General features: G+C 47.0%; 1 protein-coding gene across 1 annotated transcript in view; it reads left to right on the top strand.

Annotated features, from left to right (window-relative positions):
• The window catches only part of man2b1 (mannosidase, alpha, class 2B, member 1), a 68,998-nt gene that overhangs the window by 35,260 nt on the left and 13,940 nt on the right, over positions 1–19,798 (top strand). The window contains exons 12-20 of the mRNA XM_059992335.1: positions 1,527–1,634; positions 2,342–2,458; positions 2,756–2,965; positions 3,973–4,070; positions 5,475–5,592; positions 8,972–9,090; positions 9,959–10,060; positions 15,068–15,155; positions 17,232–17,312. Of these exons, the coding sequence (XP_059848318.1) occupies positions 1,527–1,634; positions 2,342–2,458; positions 2,756–2,965; positions 3,973–4,070; positions 5,475–5,592; positions 8,972–9,090; positions 9,959–10,060; positions 15,068–15,155; positions 17,232–17,312 (1,041 nt within the window). The remainder of the gene's footprint in view (positions 1–1,526; positions 1,635–2,341; positions 2,459–2,755; positions 2,966–3,972; positions 4,071–5,474; positions 5,593–8,971; positions 9,091–9,958; positions 10,061–15,067; positions 15,156–17,231; positions 17,313–19,798) is intronic.

Raw genomic sequence — 19,798 nt, 5'->3', positions numbered from 1 at the left:
GAAATTTGCCAGTGTTTTTGGTGACATACCAAATCTCTTTGAATCCGAATGAAATATAGCCGCTGTCGTACTCTCTTTGTGGCTGCATCGATACGCTGAGCCCAGGTTAGATCCTCAGAGATACTGACACACAGGAATTTGAAATTGCTCACTCGTTCCACTTCTGATCCCTCTTTGAGAATTAGTTTGTGTTCCCTCGTCTTACCCTTCCTGAAGTCAACAGTGTATTCCATACCCATTTTCATATTTTCTTACAACATTGAAAGAGGCCATTCAGCCCATCATAATCCCATCCTATCAGTAATAATGGGGAGGAGTGGGACAGAGACAGGAAGATGTTGGTCAAGCAACCTCTACCCCAATCTCTCCCTCACACCCCCATACACTGGTTATCTTTCCTCTCAGCCCTGATGCAGTCTCAACCCAAAACATTGACATGCACCTTTTGCCTCTGTAGATGCTGATCAACACACTGGTTACTTCTAGTGTTTAGTCTACATTCCTGCATTTGTGGTCTCGTTTTCTTCAGATATCCTCACACCTTCTGTAAAAGAGAAAATTGACTCCTCTCTGTTTGGAACTTTGTGCACAGAAGGCAAGAGAGAACTTAATTCAAGATACAGCTCGATACCAGGCCCTGCTGGCTCAACGGCTCAGTCGCACCCATGTGACCAATTAACCTGCCAGCCCATACATCTTCAGAAAAGTCCAAAGTAAACTTTATCATCAGAGTACATAGGTGCCACTCTATACAATCCTGAGGTTCATTTTCCTGCAGGCATACTCAACAAATCTACAGAACAGTAACTGTAACAGGATCGGTGAAAGATCAGCCAGAGTGCAGAAGACAACAAACTGTGCAAATGCAAATATAAATGAATAGCAATGAATAACGAGAACATGAGATAATGAGACTAAGAGCCCTTAAAGTGAGACCATGAGTTATGGGAACACCTCAATGATGTTGTGAGTGTAGTTATCCCCTTTTATTCAGGAGCCTGATGGCTGAGGGGTAGTAACTGTTGTTGAACCTGGTGGTGAGAGTCCTGAGGCTCCTGTACCTTCTACCCGATGGCAGCAGTGAGAAGACAGCATGGCCCAGATGATGGGGATCTTCGATGATGGATGCTGCTTCCGTATAACAGTATTTCATGTAGATTGTTCTATGGTTGGGAGGGCTTTATCCATGACGGACTGGGCTGAATCCACTACCTTTTGTAGGATTTTCAGCTCAAAGGCATTGGTGTTCCCATCCCAGGCTGTGATACAGCCAGTCAATACACTCTCCTCTACACATCTACATGTGGAATGTGGAACCACCAGGAAGAAACCTCCATGTGCGAGCTCCTTGCGGAGGTTGTCAGGAATTGAACCCGAACCCGGGTCACTGGCACCGTAATAACATTACTCTATTTGTGCCATCCTACAGTAAATACTTAAGAGTCCATTTTCTGGTCAGAGTTCTTCCTTTGCTTAGTGATCAGGTAGGATGGGGTTTGCTAATGAGCTGCCATTTTTGATTTCAGGTGCTTATTAGTAATGCCCTCTCAAGTCTCAGTGGATCCAAGCAAGATTTTGTCTTCTGTAACAAGCTCAATATTAGTGTCTGTCCTCAAATCGAAGAGCTTGACTATGTAAGTTCTTTGCAACTTGATACGTCTTTGGAACTCCTCCCCGTTCTTCCCCCTTGCCTTCCAATCCAATTAGGAAGAGCCGGTGTAGGTCGGAGAGCACGGCTGTCAGGTGGAAGACACTTGGTGTGAGTTAGTTTGTAGGCCACAGAGTCGTGGAGCATGGGATGAGGGTGATTGGTTAGAGCAGTCTTGCATCAGGTGTGCTGGTAACCAAGGCAAAGGAGTTGGGTTAATGTTACAGAGTTGGAAATGGGTGATCTTGGGGTTGGCTGGTACCAATATTAATTCGAGCCTCAGCCTGGTGCCGAGGATGGCCACATTGGTGCCAGTCTGCGTTGCTTTCAAGGGATGCTTCCACAGGACTGGGAATTGAGTTTGTGATGGGAAAGGAAGGTGGTAGATTCAGATGCAGATTAATTCATCGCATCTACGTCGAAACTTAAGAGTGAAATGTGCCTTTTGCGTTAACGTCTAACACACCAGGGGATGTGCTGGGAAAGCAGCTGACGCTTGCTTATCCCGGATTGGTGGCTGGGTAAAGAGTTTGATGGATTAGAGATCAGTGAAGCTTCTGAGACGACAGCGATGACAAATCTGGTGTGCATGTTCGCAGTATTTTCCATTAAGTTGCTGAGGGTAAGTGGGAATTGGAAAGTGAGGGGCTGCTTTGTATGGAAGATTCATTGCTAACCATTCTCTCTCACCAGTTCACAGTCACTCTGTACAATCCTTTGGCCAGAGCAGTGAGAACAAACGTGCGACTACCCGTCAACGGCTCAAGCTATGTAGTCTCTGACCCAGAAGGCAGCTCAGTGCAGAACCAGGTAATGCAACTCTGAAGTGATTACTGAGAAATTCTTGGCCTTGTGATCAGCCTTGTTTGCCGGTAATGTATCAAACTTGCTATTGGATAACTCCTGCTTTTAGCATGGACCTGCTGGGGCATTGTATCAGAAAATTAGAATATCAATGATGTAGAAAGTTGGTTACAATTTTTCTGTTTTGTGTGTGTATCAAATCCCCCAACATTCCCAACCCTCCCGCCCCACCCTCCTCCATTCCCACCCTTCCTGTTCCTCCTACCCCTCCTTCCTATGTTCCCACCCCTCCCTCCCCACCAGGTTGTGGCTGTGTCAGCTTTCACAAAGGCGTTGCGAAAGGACCGGGGCTACGCGGTGAATGAGCTGGTGTTTGAGGCCTGGCTTCCGGCTTTAGGGTTTGCAACTTACAGTGTGTCCAGGAAGCCGGAGAAGTTCACGTTTCGCAGACTGGTCCGATCACCAAGCAAGCTTCAGGGTGAGGAAAGGAATGCCCTGTTTATTAAAAATGAGGTAAGTAGCGTCTTCCCTTGGGGACGTGTTGGGGGTGAAGGGGTGTTCACTGAGCTGCTGATGCAGGGGTTGAAGTTTTCTGGACAGTGGGGGGGTGGAGATTGGTTCTTGGAACAGTTCCTTGACCCGGAGGGTTAACATGAATCTTGCTACAATAAATTATCGTCACTGTTCCAATTTTTCCCCAAATGCACTTTGTTTTATTGAAACTGCTCTCGGTGCCTTTGTGACTCAGTACGAAAGAAATCTCCTCACAGGTTGAGTGAGATGGGACTTTTCTCTTTGGAGTGAAGGAGGGTGAGAAGTGACTTGATAGAGCTGTATAAGATGATAAGAGGCATTGATGGAGTGCACAGCGTGAGGGTGGGAATGGTTAATTCCAGAGGGCATAATTTTAAGGCGATTGGAGGGATGTGGGGGGATGTCAGAGGGTTTTTTTTACACGGTGGTGAGTGGAAAGGCCTGCCAGGGGAGCAGGTAGAGGCAGACTCGTTGGGGTCTGAGATGATGGAGGATAGAAAATGGAGGAGGGAGGAGTTGGATGGTCTTGGAGTGGGTTCGAAGGTCAGCAGCAGGGCCTGTACCGTGCTGTAGTGTTCTATGTCCTGTGTCCTGTATCATCTTTGGGTGCTTAATGTGAGATGGGCTTTTCTGAGTTCCCTGGGGTGACTTTCTGGTCACCTGCTCCGTGCCGTCCCCCTCTGGGTGTATTAGGTCTTCCTTACTGAGAGAGCCCTGAGGACCGGGCAACAAAAGAGTGGATCGGGTTTTCCTCTGACCCACACTGCTTGCAAATCGCCTGCTGCATCTCGGCACCCTCGTCTGCACCTACCTGCCCTCATCTTTTTCTGCACTCCGGGACCTGGTTCTTTTCAGTTCTGGTAACCCACGCCTCTTGGCTTCACGGTACCAACGGTACCCATCTGTTAAACCCTGTCCCCGTCACCTGGACAGAATAGCACTGTGACAGAGATTGTAAATGTTGCTTTTCTTTCCTCCTCACGCAGTACGTCCGAGTGTTATTCGACAAGAACACTGGTCTGATCAGTGCAATTGAGAATTTGCACAAGAATCTTTCTCTGCCCGTTACACAAAATTTCTACTGGTAAGTGACCTCATGCAGGGAGTTCTCACCCTCTGTATTAAGCTTACTTTCTCGCTCTGTGTCAATTAAGTCTGTTAACCTCGTGCAGGGAACTCTCCCTCCGTATGAGTTAACAATAGATTCCTCTGAACCAGCACCTCAGCAAACTGACGGACAAATTGAGAATAGAGAGACAGCGAGATTGCGCGGACAGTCCATAATCAGTTCAGAGTTAAGGTTAGTGAAGTTACGCTTTCTTGAGGCAGCCTTCCTTATAGGTGTGCTCGGAGACGCTGAGGTTTTTTCCTGTGATGGATTGGGCCATGTGGACTTCTCTGTTCTTGGGAAGTGGTGCTTCCACACGTATATAGTGGAAGCTTTCCAAGCTTTAGATGACATGCCAAATCTGCGCAAACTTCTAAGGGATTCACAGACCCTCAGTTAATGGCATAAAGATTTTGGGAACCTCTATTAAATTCAGGATAGTCAGTGGTCTGTAGACTGTGGAACGCCAGTATTTTGGGGCAGGCTACAGAGATGAGGAGCAGGAGATTTAGATGCTGGAATCTGAAGTAAATAAAACAAACTGGAAGAACTCAGCAGGGTGGGCTTCATCTGTGGAGGCAGACGGATAGTTGGGGTTTTGGGTCGAGACCTTCATCAAGAGTGGTGGCAAAATAAGAGTAGGAGGAGATGGCCAGTGGAAAGGGGAAGGAAGCAAGATCTGGCAAGTGATGAGTGGATCCAGGTGAGGAGAGTGTGATTGGAAAATGGAGCCAGTTAGGGGAGGAGGGGTTGGAGATGGTGAGAGAGTCTGGGAAGTGATGAGTGGATCCAGGTGAGGAGAGTGTGATTGGAAAATGGAGCCAGGTAGGGGAGGAGGGGTTGGAGATGGTGAGAGAGACTGGGAAGTGATAGGTGGATCCAGGTGAGGAGAGTGTGATTGGAAAATGGAGCCAGGTAGGGGAGGAGGGGTTGGAGATGGTGAGAGAGACTGGGAAGTGATAGGTGGATCCAGGTGAGGAGAGTGTGATTGGAAAATGGAGCCAGGTAGGGGAGGAGGGGTTGGAGATGGTGAGAGAGACTGGGAAGTGATAGGTGGATCCAGGTGAGGAGAGTGTGATTGGAAAATGGAGCCAGGTAGGGGAGGAGGGGTTGGAGATGGTGAGAGAGACTGGGAAGTGATAGGTGGAGACAACAAAGGACTGCAGGTGATGCTGGGAAAGCAAGGGAGAGGAAAAACAGAGAGGTGGGGTGGGCAGACGGTGGAGAAGGGGAAAGGAACTGATTGATAGGCTGGTGAGAGGGGATTGGGTGTGCGCAGTGGGAACCACCAGTGGAAGTAACTATGCTTAGGATGACAGTATTTGAATTCCAGTTTTGAAGCATTTTATCTGTTGACCCTGTACTTTGTGTTTCGGACAGGTACCATGCCAGTACAGGCAACAGGGAGAGCAAACAGGCCTCGGGTGCCTACATTTTCCGGCCCTACCAAGAAGAACCATCAATGATGTCGAAGAATGTGAGCACGTACACCGTGCAGGTACGGTCCAGGCGCTGGCGTGCGTGTTATAAGGGAGAGCAGCAAGGCAGGTGCTGAATGGAGAACGTTGCCATGTCAAAGGTTTGACCAGGGTTGGGGCTGTGCTGTATGAGGGCGATGGGAAATGATGTGCAGACAGTGCAATGCCACAGTAGGCAATATAATTGATTTTCAGTGGTGGCATTTGAGGGAAAGATACTGGCCCTTACGTTGGGTAAAGCCTACTGCTCTCCTTATAAAATGGGACTAGCTTGGGTCAGCAAATTGTCCAGCACAGGCATTCGTGAAACAGTCCAGCACAGAAACAAGCCCTTCAGTCCACAATAACCCAATTAAACTACCAGTTAACCGCCCAACTAAATTAATCCCTCCTGGCACACGATGTCCATACCCCTGCATTCTTGGCACATTCACAAGCCCACTGCCCCTAACAGCCTCTTAAATGCATCTATTGTACTTGCCTCCACCACCGACCCTGGTTCCAGGCACCCTCCTCTCTCTGATCTTAATAAAAGCTTACTCCTCCTATCTGAAATGCATGTGCTTCGTCATTAGACATTTGGACCTGGGGGAAAAGTATGGGCTGTCTACTCTCATAATACTATAAACAAGATCTCCCCTCACCTTCCAGAATACAACCCAGATCTGTCCAAGCTCTCCCCCACAGCACGTGCCCTCTCAGTAACCCTCTTCTTCACCCTCCCCAAAGCCCTTCACATCCTTTTCTCAGTGGGAGGGGGAGGTGGGGAGCCCGAATTGAATGCAGTACTCCAGATGTTGCCGAACCAGACAGTTATAAACCTACAACATGCTGGGTCATGAACTCAATTCGTTGACTAATAAAGGCAGTCATGTTATACGCGCCTCTACCACTCCATCAATCTGTAGAAACACTTTTCGAGAGCTATAATACCATAAGATGTAGGTGTTGAATTAGGCCATTTGGTCCATCAAGTCTGCTCCACCATTTCATCTTGGATGATCCATTTTCCTCAGCCCCAATCTCCTGCCTTCTCCTGTATCCCTTCATGCCCTGACCAATCAAGAATCTATTAACCTCTGCCTTAAATACACCCAATGACTGGGCCTCCTCAGCCGCCTGTAGCAATGAATTCCACAGATTCACCAGTCTCTGGCTAAAGAAATTCTTCCTCAACTCTGTTCTGAAAGGATACCCTCTATTCTGAGGCTCCCCCACCATAGGGAACATCCTCTCGACATCCACTGTATCGAGGCCTTTCAACATTCGATAGGTTTCAGTGAGGTAACCCCTCATTCTTCTGAAATTCAACGAGTGCAGGCCCACAGCCATCAAATGCACTTCAAATGACAAGCCGTTCAATCCTGGAATCATTTTCATGAACCTCTTTGAACCCTCTCCAGTGTCAGCACATCCTTTCTAAGATCAGGGGCCCAAACCTGCTCACAGTACTCCAATTGAGGCCTCACCAGTGCTTTATAAAGTCTCAACATTACATCCTTGCTTTTATATTTCAGTCATCTTGAAATAAACACCAACATCACATTTGACCTTCCTCACCACCGATTCAACTTGTCAGAATCAGAATCAGACTTTAATCGCCAAGTACCTGTACACATACAAGGAATTTACTTCCGGCAGATGTTGTCTCTCTGCTCATAACAATAATAATGATAAATATAAACGAAAATATAAATATAAATGTAAACTAACCTTTAGGGGGTTCTGCACGACGACTCCCAAGTCCCTTTATGTCTCAGATTTTTCCATTCAGAAAACAGTCAACCCTTTTCCCTCGGGATCAATAAAGCATGTCTGTCTGTCTTTCATTTCTTATACTAAAGTGCATGACCGTACACTTCCCACAACTATATTCCATTTGCCGTTTCTTTGTCCATTTTCCTAATCTGTCTAAAACTTTCTGTGCAAACACGAGGAAATCTGCAGATGCTGGAAAATCAAACAACACACACAAAATGCTGGTGGAACACAGCAGGTCAGGCAGCATCTATAGGGAGAAGTGCTGTCAATGTTTCAGGCTGAGACCCTTCGTCCTGATGAAGTGTCTCGGCCCGAAACGTCAACAATACTTTTCCTATAAAAACTTTCTGTAGTGCCTCTACTTCCTCAAAACTACCTGCCTCTCCACCCATCTTTGTATTGACCACAAACTTTGAAATAAAGCCACCAATTCCATCATCCAGATATTTGATATAAACTTGAAAGGAATCGGTCCCAACTCAGACCCCTGTGGAACACCACTAGTCACCGGCAGCCACCCAGAAAAGGCTCCCTTCATTCCCACTCTTTGCCTCCTGCCAATCAGCCGCTGCTTTATCCATGCTAGAATCTTTCCTGTAATACCATGGGGTCGTAGCTTGTTAAGCAGCCTCATGTGTGGCACCTTGTCAAGGACCTTCTGAAAATCCAAGTACACAACATCTATCATTCTCTTTTGTCTATCCTGCTTGACATTTGTTCAAAGAATTTGAACAGATTTGCCAGGCAAGGTTTTCCTTTGAGGAAACCATGCTGACTGTGGCTTATTTTATCATGTGCCTCCAAGCACCTCAAAACTGGCCTATAATCTCCTTTCTCCTACCTCTCTCCCTTCTTGAATACCCCAAGTTCCCACAATACTTCAACACATTTAAGGTTTCTGCTATTAACGGTGTACACTCCCTTTGATCTTCCCAAGTTAAAAAGTTGAGTTGGGTCTGTTTCCATAGTATATAGGTCTCTCTGTAAAACTAGATTGCTGTGGGATCATTTGCGTCCACCTGAGAGACAGCAGATAGGGACTGATACGCCATGCAAGGGCCAGCACCTCCTGTGCTGATCTGGAGAATTAATACAGACTTTAGGATGGTGGCGAATATTGGTGGCTCAGGTGGAGGTGTTTAATATTATGGTGCTTGCCAAGCTTGGCAATTAGCTTACAGATGTGATTGGCTACCCCTTCAGTTGACCTTTGAATTCTATTGGCTCCCATTTCTTTGGCTCTTAGAGGGTTTGTAGATGATGCCTATTTCAACATGTTTGTTTACAGAGTTATTAGAGGAGAATCAGGCTGCTAAAAAAAACCTCGTGCCTGCTTCGTGTTTGTCTGCGCCAGAACCTCTGCCGTGCCCCAGTTAAAGCAGTGTCCTTCTCTGTCTCCACGTACCGAGATCAGCGGCAGTGGGTCATGTCATCACAGACTGGATAATTTCCCCTTCTCTCACTCTGAGGGATGTGCTGAGTACTTTATTCCATTCCTTGGGTTTAAAGGATTAATAGTAAACAATGATTTAAGTAGCCAGCACCTCAGTGACACAGTGTGAATCCACACATAGTCCAGCCGGGTGGGGAGATGGGGGACCAGATTAAAGTATTCCTCTTCATCCGTCCATTTCACAGACAGAGCTGTTTCAGGAGGTTTACCAGAACTTCTCCTCGTGGTGCTCACAAGTAGTCAGGCTGTACAGAAATCAGAAGTTTCTGGAACTAGAATGGACCGTTGGACCGATTCCCATAAAGTGAGTACCATGGGTTCCTATCTAAAGGCACGCTGGCTCCACAGAGGGAGATGTGGGGTCACTGGGAGAATGGACAGAGCACCCGGGGTCAAGGAGAGAGGGAATGAGTGGACACACAGTCGGTGTGCTGGACTTTGAGACAGTGTTTTGCTCCAATTCGTACTGAGCTAATAAGAGTACATGCACAAAAGGATTATAGGAACAACCATCCTGAAACACTAGTCTTCCTACTTTTAAAGCACCATTGGACATTTTGATAGTCTCAGTTCAAAGAAATCTCACTGAACCCCCTGGTGGGATCAGAAGGAAAAACAGGAAATTAAATGTACCATTTTTTAACACGAGATTCTGTGCCTCTCTTCCACATATCCCCTGCCAGCTTCACACTTCATCCCTCACCCACCCACCTTCCCTAACCTACCAGTGTGTACCCCTTCCCCTCCCCCACCTTACACTGGCTTCTTTCCCCTTCCTTTCCGACCCTGCTGAATCAAATTGACTTCATAACTTACATCCTTCATATACATGAGTAAGAGTCTTCACGTTACATCGTCTAAATGTGCAGTTATAGTAATTTATAATAAATATTATGTACAACAGGATAGTCAATATAACATAGAAATACAATTGCGTCAGTATGAATTCATCAGTCTGATGGCCTGGTGGAGGAAGCTGTCCCAGAGCCTGTTGGTCCTGGCTTTTAGGCTGCGGTACCGTTTCCTGCATGGTAGCAGCTGGAATAGATTGTAGTTGGGGTGACTTGGGTCCCCAATGATCCTTGCAAAATGTCAACTGTTTATATGCTTCCTGACCCGCTGAGGTTTTCCAGCATTTTGTGTGAACTAAATGAATTACTCCTTGCTTTTAGTGATCTGATTGGCAAAGAAGTCATCAGCCGTTTTGACACACCCTTAAAAACAGGCGGAACTTTCTACACCGATTCCAACGGGAGAGAAATCCTCAAACGAAGGTAAAACATCAATTGAGAATCCTATTTGTAAACTGGCGATGAATAATCTTGACGCTTCAGAGAATAGAGTGGGAGAGCCGAGCCCTGTTACCAGAATTTCCCTTGGTTCTCTCTTCTGTGCCACTTTCTCTGCAGCTTAAACCTTCTTTTCTAACTTTGCCTGATCCTAATGAAATGTTAACCATTTCTCTCTCTTGAGCTGCTGAGTTATTTTTCAGCAGTTTCACAGAACACCACAGCACAGTACAGGCCCTTCGGCCTACCTGTTAACCTACTCTTAAGATCAATCTAACCCTTCCTTCCTACATAACCCTCCAATTTTCTATCATCCATGTGCCTACCTAACTGTTGCTTAAATATCTCTAATGTGTCTGCCTCTGCCACTGCCCCCAGCAGGGTGATCCATGCACCCACCACGCTCCACGTTAAACAAAAAATTACCTCTGTCACCACCCCCCCCCCCCCCATACTTTCCTCCAATCATCCTGTATCAGCCATTTCCATCTTGAGGAAACATCTCTGGCCATCAACTCAATCTTTGCCTCTTATCATCTTGAATATCTCTATCACGTCACCTTTCATCCTTCTTTGCTTTAATGAGAACAACCTTCCCACATAAGACATGCCCTCTAGTCCAGGTAACAACCCTCTGTAAAGACAATAGATAATAGGTGCAGAAGTACACCGCCATTTTGAGATCATGACTGATAATCTACTATCAATACCCGGTTCCTGTCTTGTCCCCATATCCCTTGATTCCCCTATCCATAAGATACCTATCTAGCTCCTTCTTGAAAGCATCCAGAGAATTGGCCTCCACTACCTTCCGAGGCAGTGCATTCCAGACCCCCACAACTCTCTGGGAGAAGTTTTTCCTTAACTCTGTCCTAAATGACCTACCCCTTATTCTCAAACCATGCCCTCTGGTACTGGACTCTCCCAGCATCTGGAACATATTTCCTGCCTCTATCTTGTCCAATCCCTTAATAATCTTATATGTTTCAATCAGATCCCCTCTCAATCTCCTTAATTCCAGCGTGTACAAGCCCAGTCTCTCTAACCTCTCTGTGTAAGACAGTCCAGACATCCCAGGAATTAACCTCGTGAATCTACACCGCACTTCCTCTACAGCCAGGTTGTCCTTCCTTAACCCTGGAGACCAAAACTGTACGCAATACTCCAGGTGTGGTCTCACCAGGGCTCTGTACAAATGCAAGAGGATTTCCTTGCTCTTGTACTCAATTCCCTTTGTAATAAAGGCCAACATTCCATTAGCCTTCTTCACTGCCTGCTGTACTTGCTCATTCACCTTCAGTGACTGATGAACAAGGACTCCGAGATCTCTTTGTATTTCTCCCTTACCCAATTCTACACTGTTCAGATAATAATCTGCCTTCCTGTTCTTACTCCCAAAGTGGATAACCTCACACTTATTCACATTAAACGTTATCTGCCAAGTATCTGCCCACGCACCCAGCCTATCCAAGTCACCCTGAATTCTCCTAACATCCTCATCTCATGTCACACTTAGTATCATCAGCTGATGTTTGCTGATGTTATTTTCTATGCCTTCATCCAAATCGTTAACGTAAATGGTAGACAGCTGTGGTCCCAATACCGAGCCCTGTGGCATCCCACTAGTCACCACCTGCCATTCCGAGAAACACCCATTCACCGCTACTCTTTGCTTTCTATCTGCCAACCAGTTTTCTATCCATGTCAATGTCTTTCCCCCCGATGCCTTGATTTTATCCACCAATCTCCTATGTGGGACCTTATCAAATGCCTTTCGAAAATCGAGGTACACTACATCCACTGGATCTCCCCCGTCTAACTTACTGGTTACATCCTCGAAAAACTCCAACAGATTAGTCAAGCATGATTTACCCTTGGTAAATCCATGCTGGCTCGGCCCAATCCTATCACTGCTATCTAGATATGCCACTATTTCATCCTTAATAATGGAGTCTAGCATCTTTTCCACCACCGATGTCAGGCTGACAGGTCGATAGTTCTCTGTTCTCTCCCTCCCTCCTTTCTTAAAAAGTGGGATAACATTAGCCATTCTCCAATCCTCAGGAACTGATCCTGAATCTAAGGAACATTGGAAAATGATTACCAATGCATCCAGAATTTCCAGGGCCACCTCCTTTAGTACCCTAGGATGCAGACCATCTGGACCTGGGGATTTGTCAGCCTTCAGTCCCATCAGTCTTCTCATCACCGTTTCCTTCCGAATGTCAATCTGTTTCATTTCCTCTGTTACCCTATGTCCTTGGCCCATCCATACATCTGGGAGATTGCTTGTGTCTTCCTTAGTGAAAACAGATCTAAAGTACTCATTAAATTCTTCTGCCATTTCTCTGTTTCCCATAACAATTTCACCCAATTCATTCTTCAAAGGCCCAACATTGTTCTTAACTATCTTCTTTCTCTTCACATACCTAAAAAAGCTTTTGCTATCTTCCTTTATGTTCCCAGCTAGCTTGCGTTCGTACCTCATTTTTTCTCCCCGTATTTTTTTTAATGCTATGCAATCTCTGACTTCCTTTGTCAACCACTGTGGCCCCTTTCCCCCCTTTGAATCCTTCCTTCTCTAGGGGATGAACTGATTTTCACCTTGTGCATTATTCCCAAGAATACCTGCCATTGATGTTCCACTGTCTTTTCTGCTAGGGTATCCGTCTAGTTAACTTTGGCCAGCTCCTCCCTCATGGCTCCATAGTTTCCCCTGTTCAACTGCAACACTGTCACCTCCGATCTGCCCTTATCCTTCTCAAATTGCAGATAAAAGCTTATCATATTGTGATCACTACCTCCTAATGGCTCCTTTACTGCGAGATCGCTTATCAAATCCTGTTCATTACATAACACTAAATCCAGAATAATCTTGTCCCTGGTCGGCTCTCGTACAAGTTGTTCCAAGAATGCATCCCGAAGGCACTCTACAAACTCCCTATCCTGGGGTCCAGCACCAACCTGATTCTCCCAGTTCACTTGCATGTTGAAATCCCCCATAACTACTGCGACATTACCTTTGCCACATGCCAATGTTAACTCCCTATTCAACTTGCACCCAATATCCATGCTACTGTTTGAGGGCCTGTAGATAACACCCATTTGGGTCCTTTTGCCCTTACTGTTCCTCAGTTCTATCCACACAGACTCTACTTCTCCTGACCCTATGTCCCCCCTTGCAAAGGACTGAATCTCATTCCTCACCAACAGGGCCACCCCACCCCCTCTGCCCACATTTCTGTCCCTACAATAGCACGTATACCCTTGTACATTCATTTCCCAGGTCTGATCTCCCTGCAGCCATGTCTCCGTTATGCCAACAACATCATAGTTACCCATTCGCACCTGGGCTTCAAGCTCATCCGCCTTATTTCTGACACTTCGTGCATTCAGATATAGAATTTTTAGCCCATTTCTCCTCTCTCTGTTTGAATCGCTGCCTATTGTGCTTAACCCAGCTCCCCGAACTCCCATCGGGCTATGTGCCCCTTGAATTTCATTGTCCTTCCTAAATTTCCTTATTCTTTCAACACATTTAACTCCATGTTCTGTCAGACCATCCCTCTGTACATGTGTCCTCCTTATCACTTGTTCCGCCTCACCTTTCCCTACTACACAGTTAATATTCCGGAACCGTGTAGTCCCCACCTGTCCTTTATTCTTCCTCTCGCTATCCTCTCTCACATTCTGGATCCCTGCCCCCTGCAAATTTAGTTTAAACCACCCTCCCAAGAAGCACTAGCAAACTTCCCTGCAAGAATGTTAGTACCACTCCAGTTCATTACTTCCACATCATCCCTACAATGAGGCAGACAGAACTGAACACAACATTGCAGCTGGCCAGGGTTTTATACAGCTGCAACATTACCTTGCGGCTCTTCAACCCAGTCCCCCAATTCATGAAAGCCAAGACACCGAACACTTGCTTTACCCTGTCGACCTTCCTGTTCCCGTTTCATAAAGGCTTGCTGTTCAGGAGGGGAGAAGATGGGCTTGTCGCCTCTTGGGGGATTGCTCCCTCGGCTGTGGCTGCTCTGCAGCTGGCCGTTGTGTGTTCCGTCACTGCAGTCAGACGGTGAAATCTCCGCTGTACTGTGCTCGACAAAGGCTCTGCTTTGAACCTGCCTGTGGCCCCGCAGTTTGTTACAACACATGGCCAAGAAACAATGTCAAGAAGATTTACAAGGGCTCGAGGGCCTGAGTTACAGAGGTCGGGAAGATGAGACCTTATGGTGGATGAGATGTTTTGCGATGTTGGGGGAGTCTAAGACCAGAGGACACAGCCTCAGAATAGAGGGTGTGCATTTAGAATAAAGATGAGGAATTTCTTTATCCAGAGAATGGTGAATCTGTGGAATTTGTTGCAACAAGTGGCTGTCGAAGCAAGTAATTGGGTATATTTAAGGCAGAGGTTGATAGGTTCTTGATTGGTCAGGGCAAGAAGGGATATGTGGAGAAGGCAGGAGATTGGGGTTGAAAGGGAAAATGGATCAGCCTTGATGAAATGGTGGAGCAGGTTCAATGGGCCAAATGGTCTAATTCTGCTCCTGTAGCAGAATTACAGAGATGTAAACAAAAATCATGAGGGCCATAGACAGGGTGAATGCACAGAGTCTTTTTCCCAGGGAAATGGAACAAACACTGGAGGACAGAGGTTCAAGGTTAAAGGGCAAATTTTTAAAAGGGATGCAAGAGGCAGCTTCATGTGGAGAGTGGTATGGATTTGGAATGAGGTGCCGGAAGAAGCAGTTGATGCCGGAACACAAGCAGCAGTTAAAGGGCATTTGGATACGTACACGGATTGGAAAACTTCCGAGGGATACAGGATGAATTGGGATCAAGCTTAGATGGTGTCCTTGGCCGGCATTGCTTAGTTGGGCTGAAGGGCCTGTATTATTCTGACTCTAAATGGTCACTCGTTACGGGTGGAGTGATAGGAGATGCTTCATGATCTGGACTGAGTTCTATGATAACTCTTTTGCCTTCAAGGAGAGACTATCGACTGACGTGGCCATTAAATCAAAGTGAGCCAGTGTCTGGGAACTACTATCCTGTAAATAGCCGTATCTATGTACAGGTAAGCCTCGGTTCATTTTAGGTAGCTTCGTATCCTCCAGCTGGGGTGAAGGTTTTGTCCCTTTAATACCACCATTCAAATGCACCTCTGGAGAGTGGTGACATTTTGCAGACAGCTCTCAGGAACGATAACGTATTCTGCTCTGCCCTTTTAAAGATGAAACGTGCAGCCACGGTGACAGCAGTAACAAATTTATTTATTTTATTGATAAGAGTAGTCCCTCCCGGCCCTTCGAACTCCACCGCCCAGCATCCCCTGATTTAGTTTGTTACGCTGGTGGCATTTAGGGCAGCAACCCCTGATTTAACCCTACCCTAATCACGGGGCAATTTACACTGACCTATTCACTTACCCACCTGTACTCCTTCGGACTGTGGGAGGAAAGCGGAGCACCTGGACGAAACCCATGCGGTCACGGGGAGAATGTACAAACTCCTCACTCAGTAGCTGGAATTGAACCGGGGTTGCTGATACTGTAAAGTGACCAGCAGCGTCCTGGGGTGGGCTCGAACCACCAACCTTTCTGTTAACAGCTGAACGAGCTCATTGATTACACCACAGAGACAAGCTTCTTGCACTGATGTTTATTTTTATTATGTAGAGTAAGTAGTGTATAATTTATTAATTTCAGTTCGTTAACTTTATGAAGCTTGTAATGCCAGACCATAGGAGCAGAATTGGGCCATTCAGCCCATCGAGTCTGCTCTGCCATTCGACCATGGCAGATTTATTAACCCTCTCAACCCCATTCTCCTAACTTCTCCCTGTAACCTTCGATGCCCTGACTAACCAAGGAAGTACCAACCTCTACTTTAAATAGACCCAATGACTCGGCTTCCACAGCCGTCTGTGACAATGAATTCGTGTGAGGCGCTGCTGCAGCAAAAAGCTAATTTTCCCAGTGTTTATACCTTGAGTTAGTCTCTGACAATGAACTTGAACTTAAAGCCAAGTCCTTTATTGGGGGGATGGCCATTGCCACGGGGAGGAGGATCGTGTGGCTGTGTTAAGCACAGACTCTTCACTCCATTACTTGATGCAGCACGGTAACAGGCTCTCAATGAGCCTGCACTGCCCAGTTACACCCGTGTGACTAACCTGTACGTCCCTGGACACCACACAGTCACAGACAGAAAGTACAGACTCCTTACAGACAGCAATGGAGTTGAACCCAGGTCACTGACACTTTAACAATGCGCTAACACTGACTTACACTCAGCGGTCACTTTATTAGGTATTCCACCTCCAGCACCTAATAAAATGGCCACTCTGTGACCATGATCTGCTGCTGTAGCCCATCCATTTCATATGTTGTGCATTCAGGGCACTGTTGTAACATGGTTGTTTGAGTTACTGTCACCTCCCTTCCAGCCTGAACCACTCTGCCTGTGTTATCCTCTGGTCTCTCTTTCTCCCTCTCCCTCTTCGCCCACAGAACTGCCGCTCACTGAATGTTTTTGTTTTGCTTTTCACACCGTTCTCTGGAACTTGAGAGACTGTTGTGAGTGAAAATCCCAGCAGATCAGCAGTTTCTGAGATACTCGAACCACCCCATCTGGCACCAACAATTAATCTACTGTCAAAGTTCTTCCTCATTCTGATGTTTGGTCTGAACAACAACTGGACCTCTTGACTGTGTCTGCGTGCTTTTATGCTGCCCCATGATTAGGTATTTGCTTTGAGGAGCAGGTGTGCCCCATCAAGTGGCCACTGACTGAAATGCTGATCTGGGTTGGAATGGTAGATCCCCTTTAGTACACTAGTCATTTCCTGCAGTTGTGTGATCACCATTACCAATACTAGATTTAACTATTTCACTCTCCATCTGCCGTGATTAGATTTTCCATTAAACACAGCCACCTCTCACAAATCACTGGAGCACAACCGTTCACCCTGGACCGTGCACCAGTGGGCAGTCTGTGTTGACTAAGGCACGACCAGGGCAACGGAGCCAACTCTCACTCTGTGATGTCTGCTCAGCGCTGAGACCTTGAGTACCAGCCTGGACGGGAGGAGGGAGTGAAATTTACCCTGCGGAAAGCCAGAGATCGACTAACATCTGTGCTGCTGTTTCAGGATGGCAAAATCCAGCTGACTGTGCTGACTGACCGATCACAAGGAGGGAGCAGCATTACCGATGGTTCGTTGGAGCTCATGGTAAAGACCTTCTTACATCCCAGGCAAGGAGACAGGGCAGTGAAGTGCTTGACAGTGAACAGAATTCCTACTCTGCTATAAGAGGTGTTTGCAGCTCTCAGAATGGGCCTCATCTGAGGGACATGCAGAGCACTCAGCAGGTCAGGTAGCGTCCATGGAGGGAGTTAGGCAGTCTGTCTTTTGGGTTGGGTGGCACCAGACTGTCTGTTCCCTTCCTCAGATGCAAGAGGTGTTGCAAATGCTGGGTATCTACAGCAACACACACAATGTGCTGGGGAAGCTCAGCAGGTCAGGCAGCACCTGTGGATGGGAATAAACAGTTGACATTTTGGGCCGAGACCCTTCTTCAGGACTGGAAGTCAGAATAAGGGGGTGGGGGGGCGTTGGAAGAAGTACAAGGTGGCAGGAGATAGGTGAAACTGGGAGACGGGTGAAGTAAAGAGCTGGAAAGTTGACTGGTAAAGAGATAAAGGGCCGGACAAGAGGGAATCTGATCAGAGAGGACAGAGGACCTTGGAAGAAAAGGAAGGGGAGGAGCACCAGAGGGAGGTGATGGGCCAGTGAGCAGACAGTGTGACAGGGAAACAAGAATGGGGAATGATGGGGGGGGGGGGGGGAGGTTTGCAATTAGCAAAAGTTGGAAGAAAACAATGTTCATGCCATCAGGTTGGAGGCTACCTAGGCAGAGTATAATAAGGTGTTGCTCCTCCAACCTTTGTGTGGTTTCATCATGAGAGTACATCAGGCCATGGACTGGCATGTCAGAATGGGAATGGGAAGTAGAATTGAACTGGGTGGCCACCAGGAAATCGAGTTTTTTGAGCACCTTTGCTTCGTTCTGCTCCAGCAGGGCGGTTTCCCAATCTACGTCGGGTCTCACAGAAGGCCACACCCGGGAGCACTAGGTATAGATGACCCCAACAGGCTCACAGGTGTAGTTTGGGGCCCTGCATGGTGGTGAGGGAGGAGCTGTAGGGGCAGGTGTGGCACTTATTCAGCTTGAAGGTTAAGTGCCAGGAGGGAGATGAGTGGGGAGGGACGAATGGAGAAAGGAGTTGCATAGGGGAGCGATCCCTGTGGAAAGCAGCTAGAGCCCCCAAGTTCCTCCAGCACTTCTAGTGTGGGACAGTGTGTTCCATGGCAGTAAGTGAAACCCTGTGCTAACCAGTACAGTGTGACACCGTGTCAGACCTGGTCATGTTACAGAGAAGGCAGCAGAGAGGGTGCAAAGATCTGAGATAGTTTCAAGGGCTGGAGCGGTCTCCGTGAGGGAAGATCAGCCAAGCTGCACATTGGAGCAGAGAAGGGTGATTTTTAAGTGTAGAAAGTCCTGAATGTAGAAAGTCTGTAGAGCCACTGCCTCCCCACACCAGACACCTGGTGTGGAGTTTGCACTATCTCCATGGGTTTCCTCTAGGTTCCCACATCCTTCAAAAGGTAGGGTATTGGTGACTATAAATTGTGTGGATGTGTGCTGGAATGTGGGGAAGGTGATGAGAATGGGTGGGGGAGGGGGAGGAGGTATTAAACTATGCAGTGAATGTAGGATTCATGTAAATGGAGGTTGATGGTCAGCATGGGCTCAGTGGGCCGAAAGGCCTTTTGCATGCAGTATATCTCTGTGACAAATAGGAGACGTGAACCAGTGCCCCACTCATTTTTCCTGTAGCTTATTCCCTCACCTACCCTTATTCTACCCCTCCCTTCAGAACAGAAACAATTTACAGGTGATGAATATTAGTAACTCGGGTTGAGGTATTTGATGTTGTGGCATTCACCGAGCTTGGCAATTAGTTCGCAGACAGTCGAGGTGACCTCCTCAGCGGGCAGTTGTTGGTGTTTCTCTCTGGGAGTGTGTGCTTTATATAGAGCTCCGTTCATCTGCGGTGTACACGATCACCTGTGGAAACTGCAGAGTCGTCCAGACAGGACGTGAAACTCTCATCTTGTGTACGGAAACACAAACTGGCAGTACAGAGACGTGATGTACTGTCACTGATCTCTGTACGTGAAGACCGAGAAGGACACCACTTTAACTGGGACACTGTGGAGGTTCTGATGCAGACAAACATGAAGCAGGCACGAGAATTTTTTTTATTAGAAGTGTGATTCTTCTCCAATAACTACGTAAACAAACAAAATATATGCCACCTACTAACACTAAGAGCCAAAGAAATGCAAGCCAATAGAATTCAAAGGTCATCTGAAGGGGTAGCCAGTCAGGATGGAGGCAAGTGAACGGGGGCTGATATAAACATGAATGCTCCCAGAGAGAAACACCAACAGCCGCTCACTCAGTATGTCACCTCGACTGCTGATGAAACATCCGCAAGCTAATTGCCAAGCTCAGCGAACACCGCAACACCAAACAATTTACAAGTTAAACTACCAACCAACTTGAGCTAGGGATCGGGGACTAAATGGAAACGTGCAGGAAACCGACACCCGCGCAGTGACGGGGACACTGCAAACTCTGCAGAGACAGT

Source organism: Hypanus sabinus, chromosome 16 (genome assembly GCF_030144855.1).
Source record: "Hypanus sabinus isolate sHypSab1 chromosome 16, sHypSab1.hap1, whole genome shotgun sequence".
NCBI classification, from domain to species: domain Eukaryota; kingdom Metazoa; phylum Chordata; class Chondrichthyes; order Myliobatiformes; family Dasyatidae; genus Hypanus; species Hypanus sabinus.
This window is presented reverse-complemented; position numbering and strand designations above follow the sequence as displayed.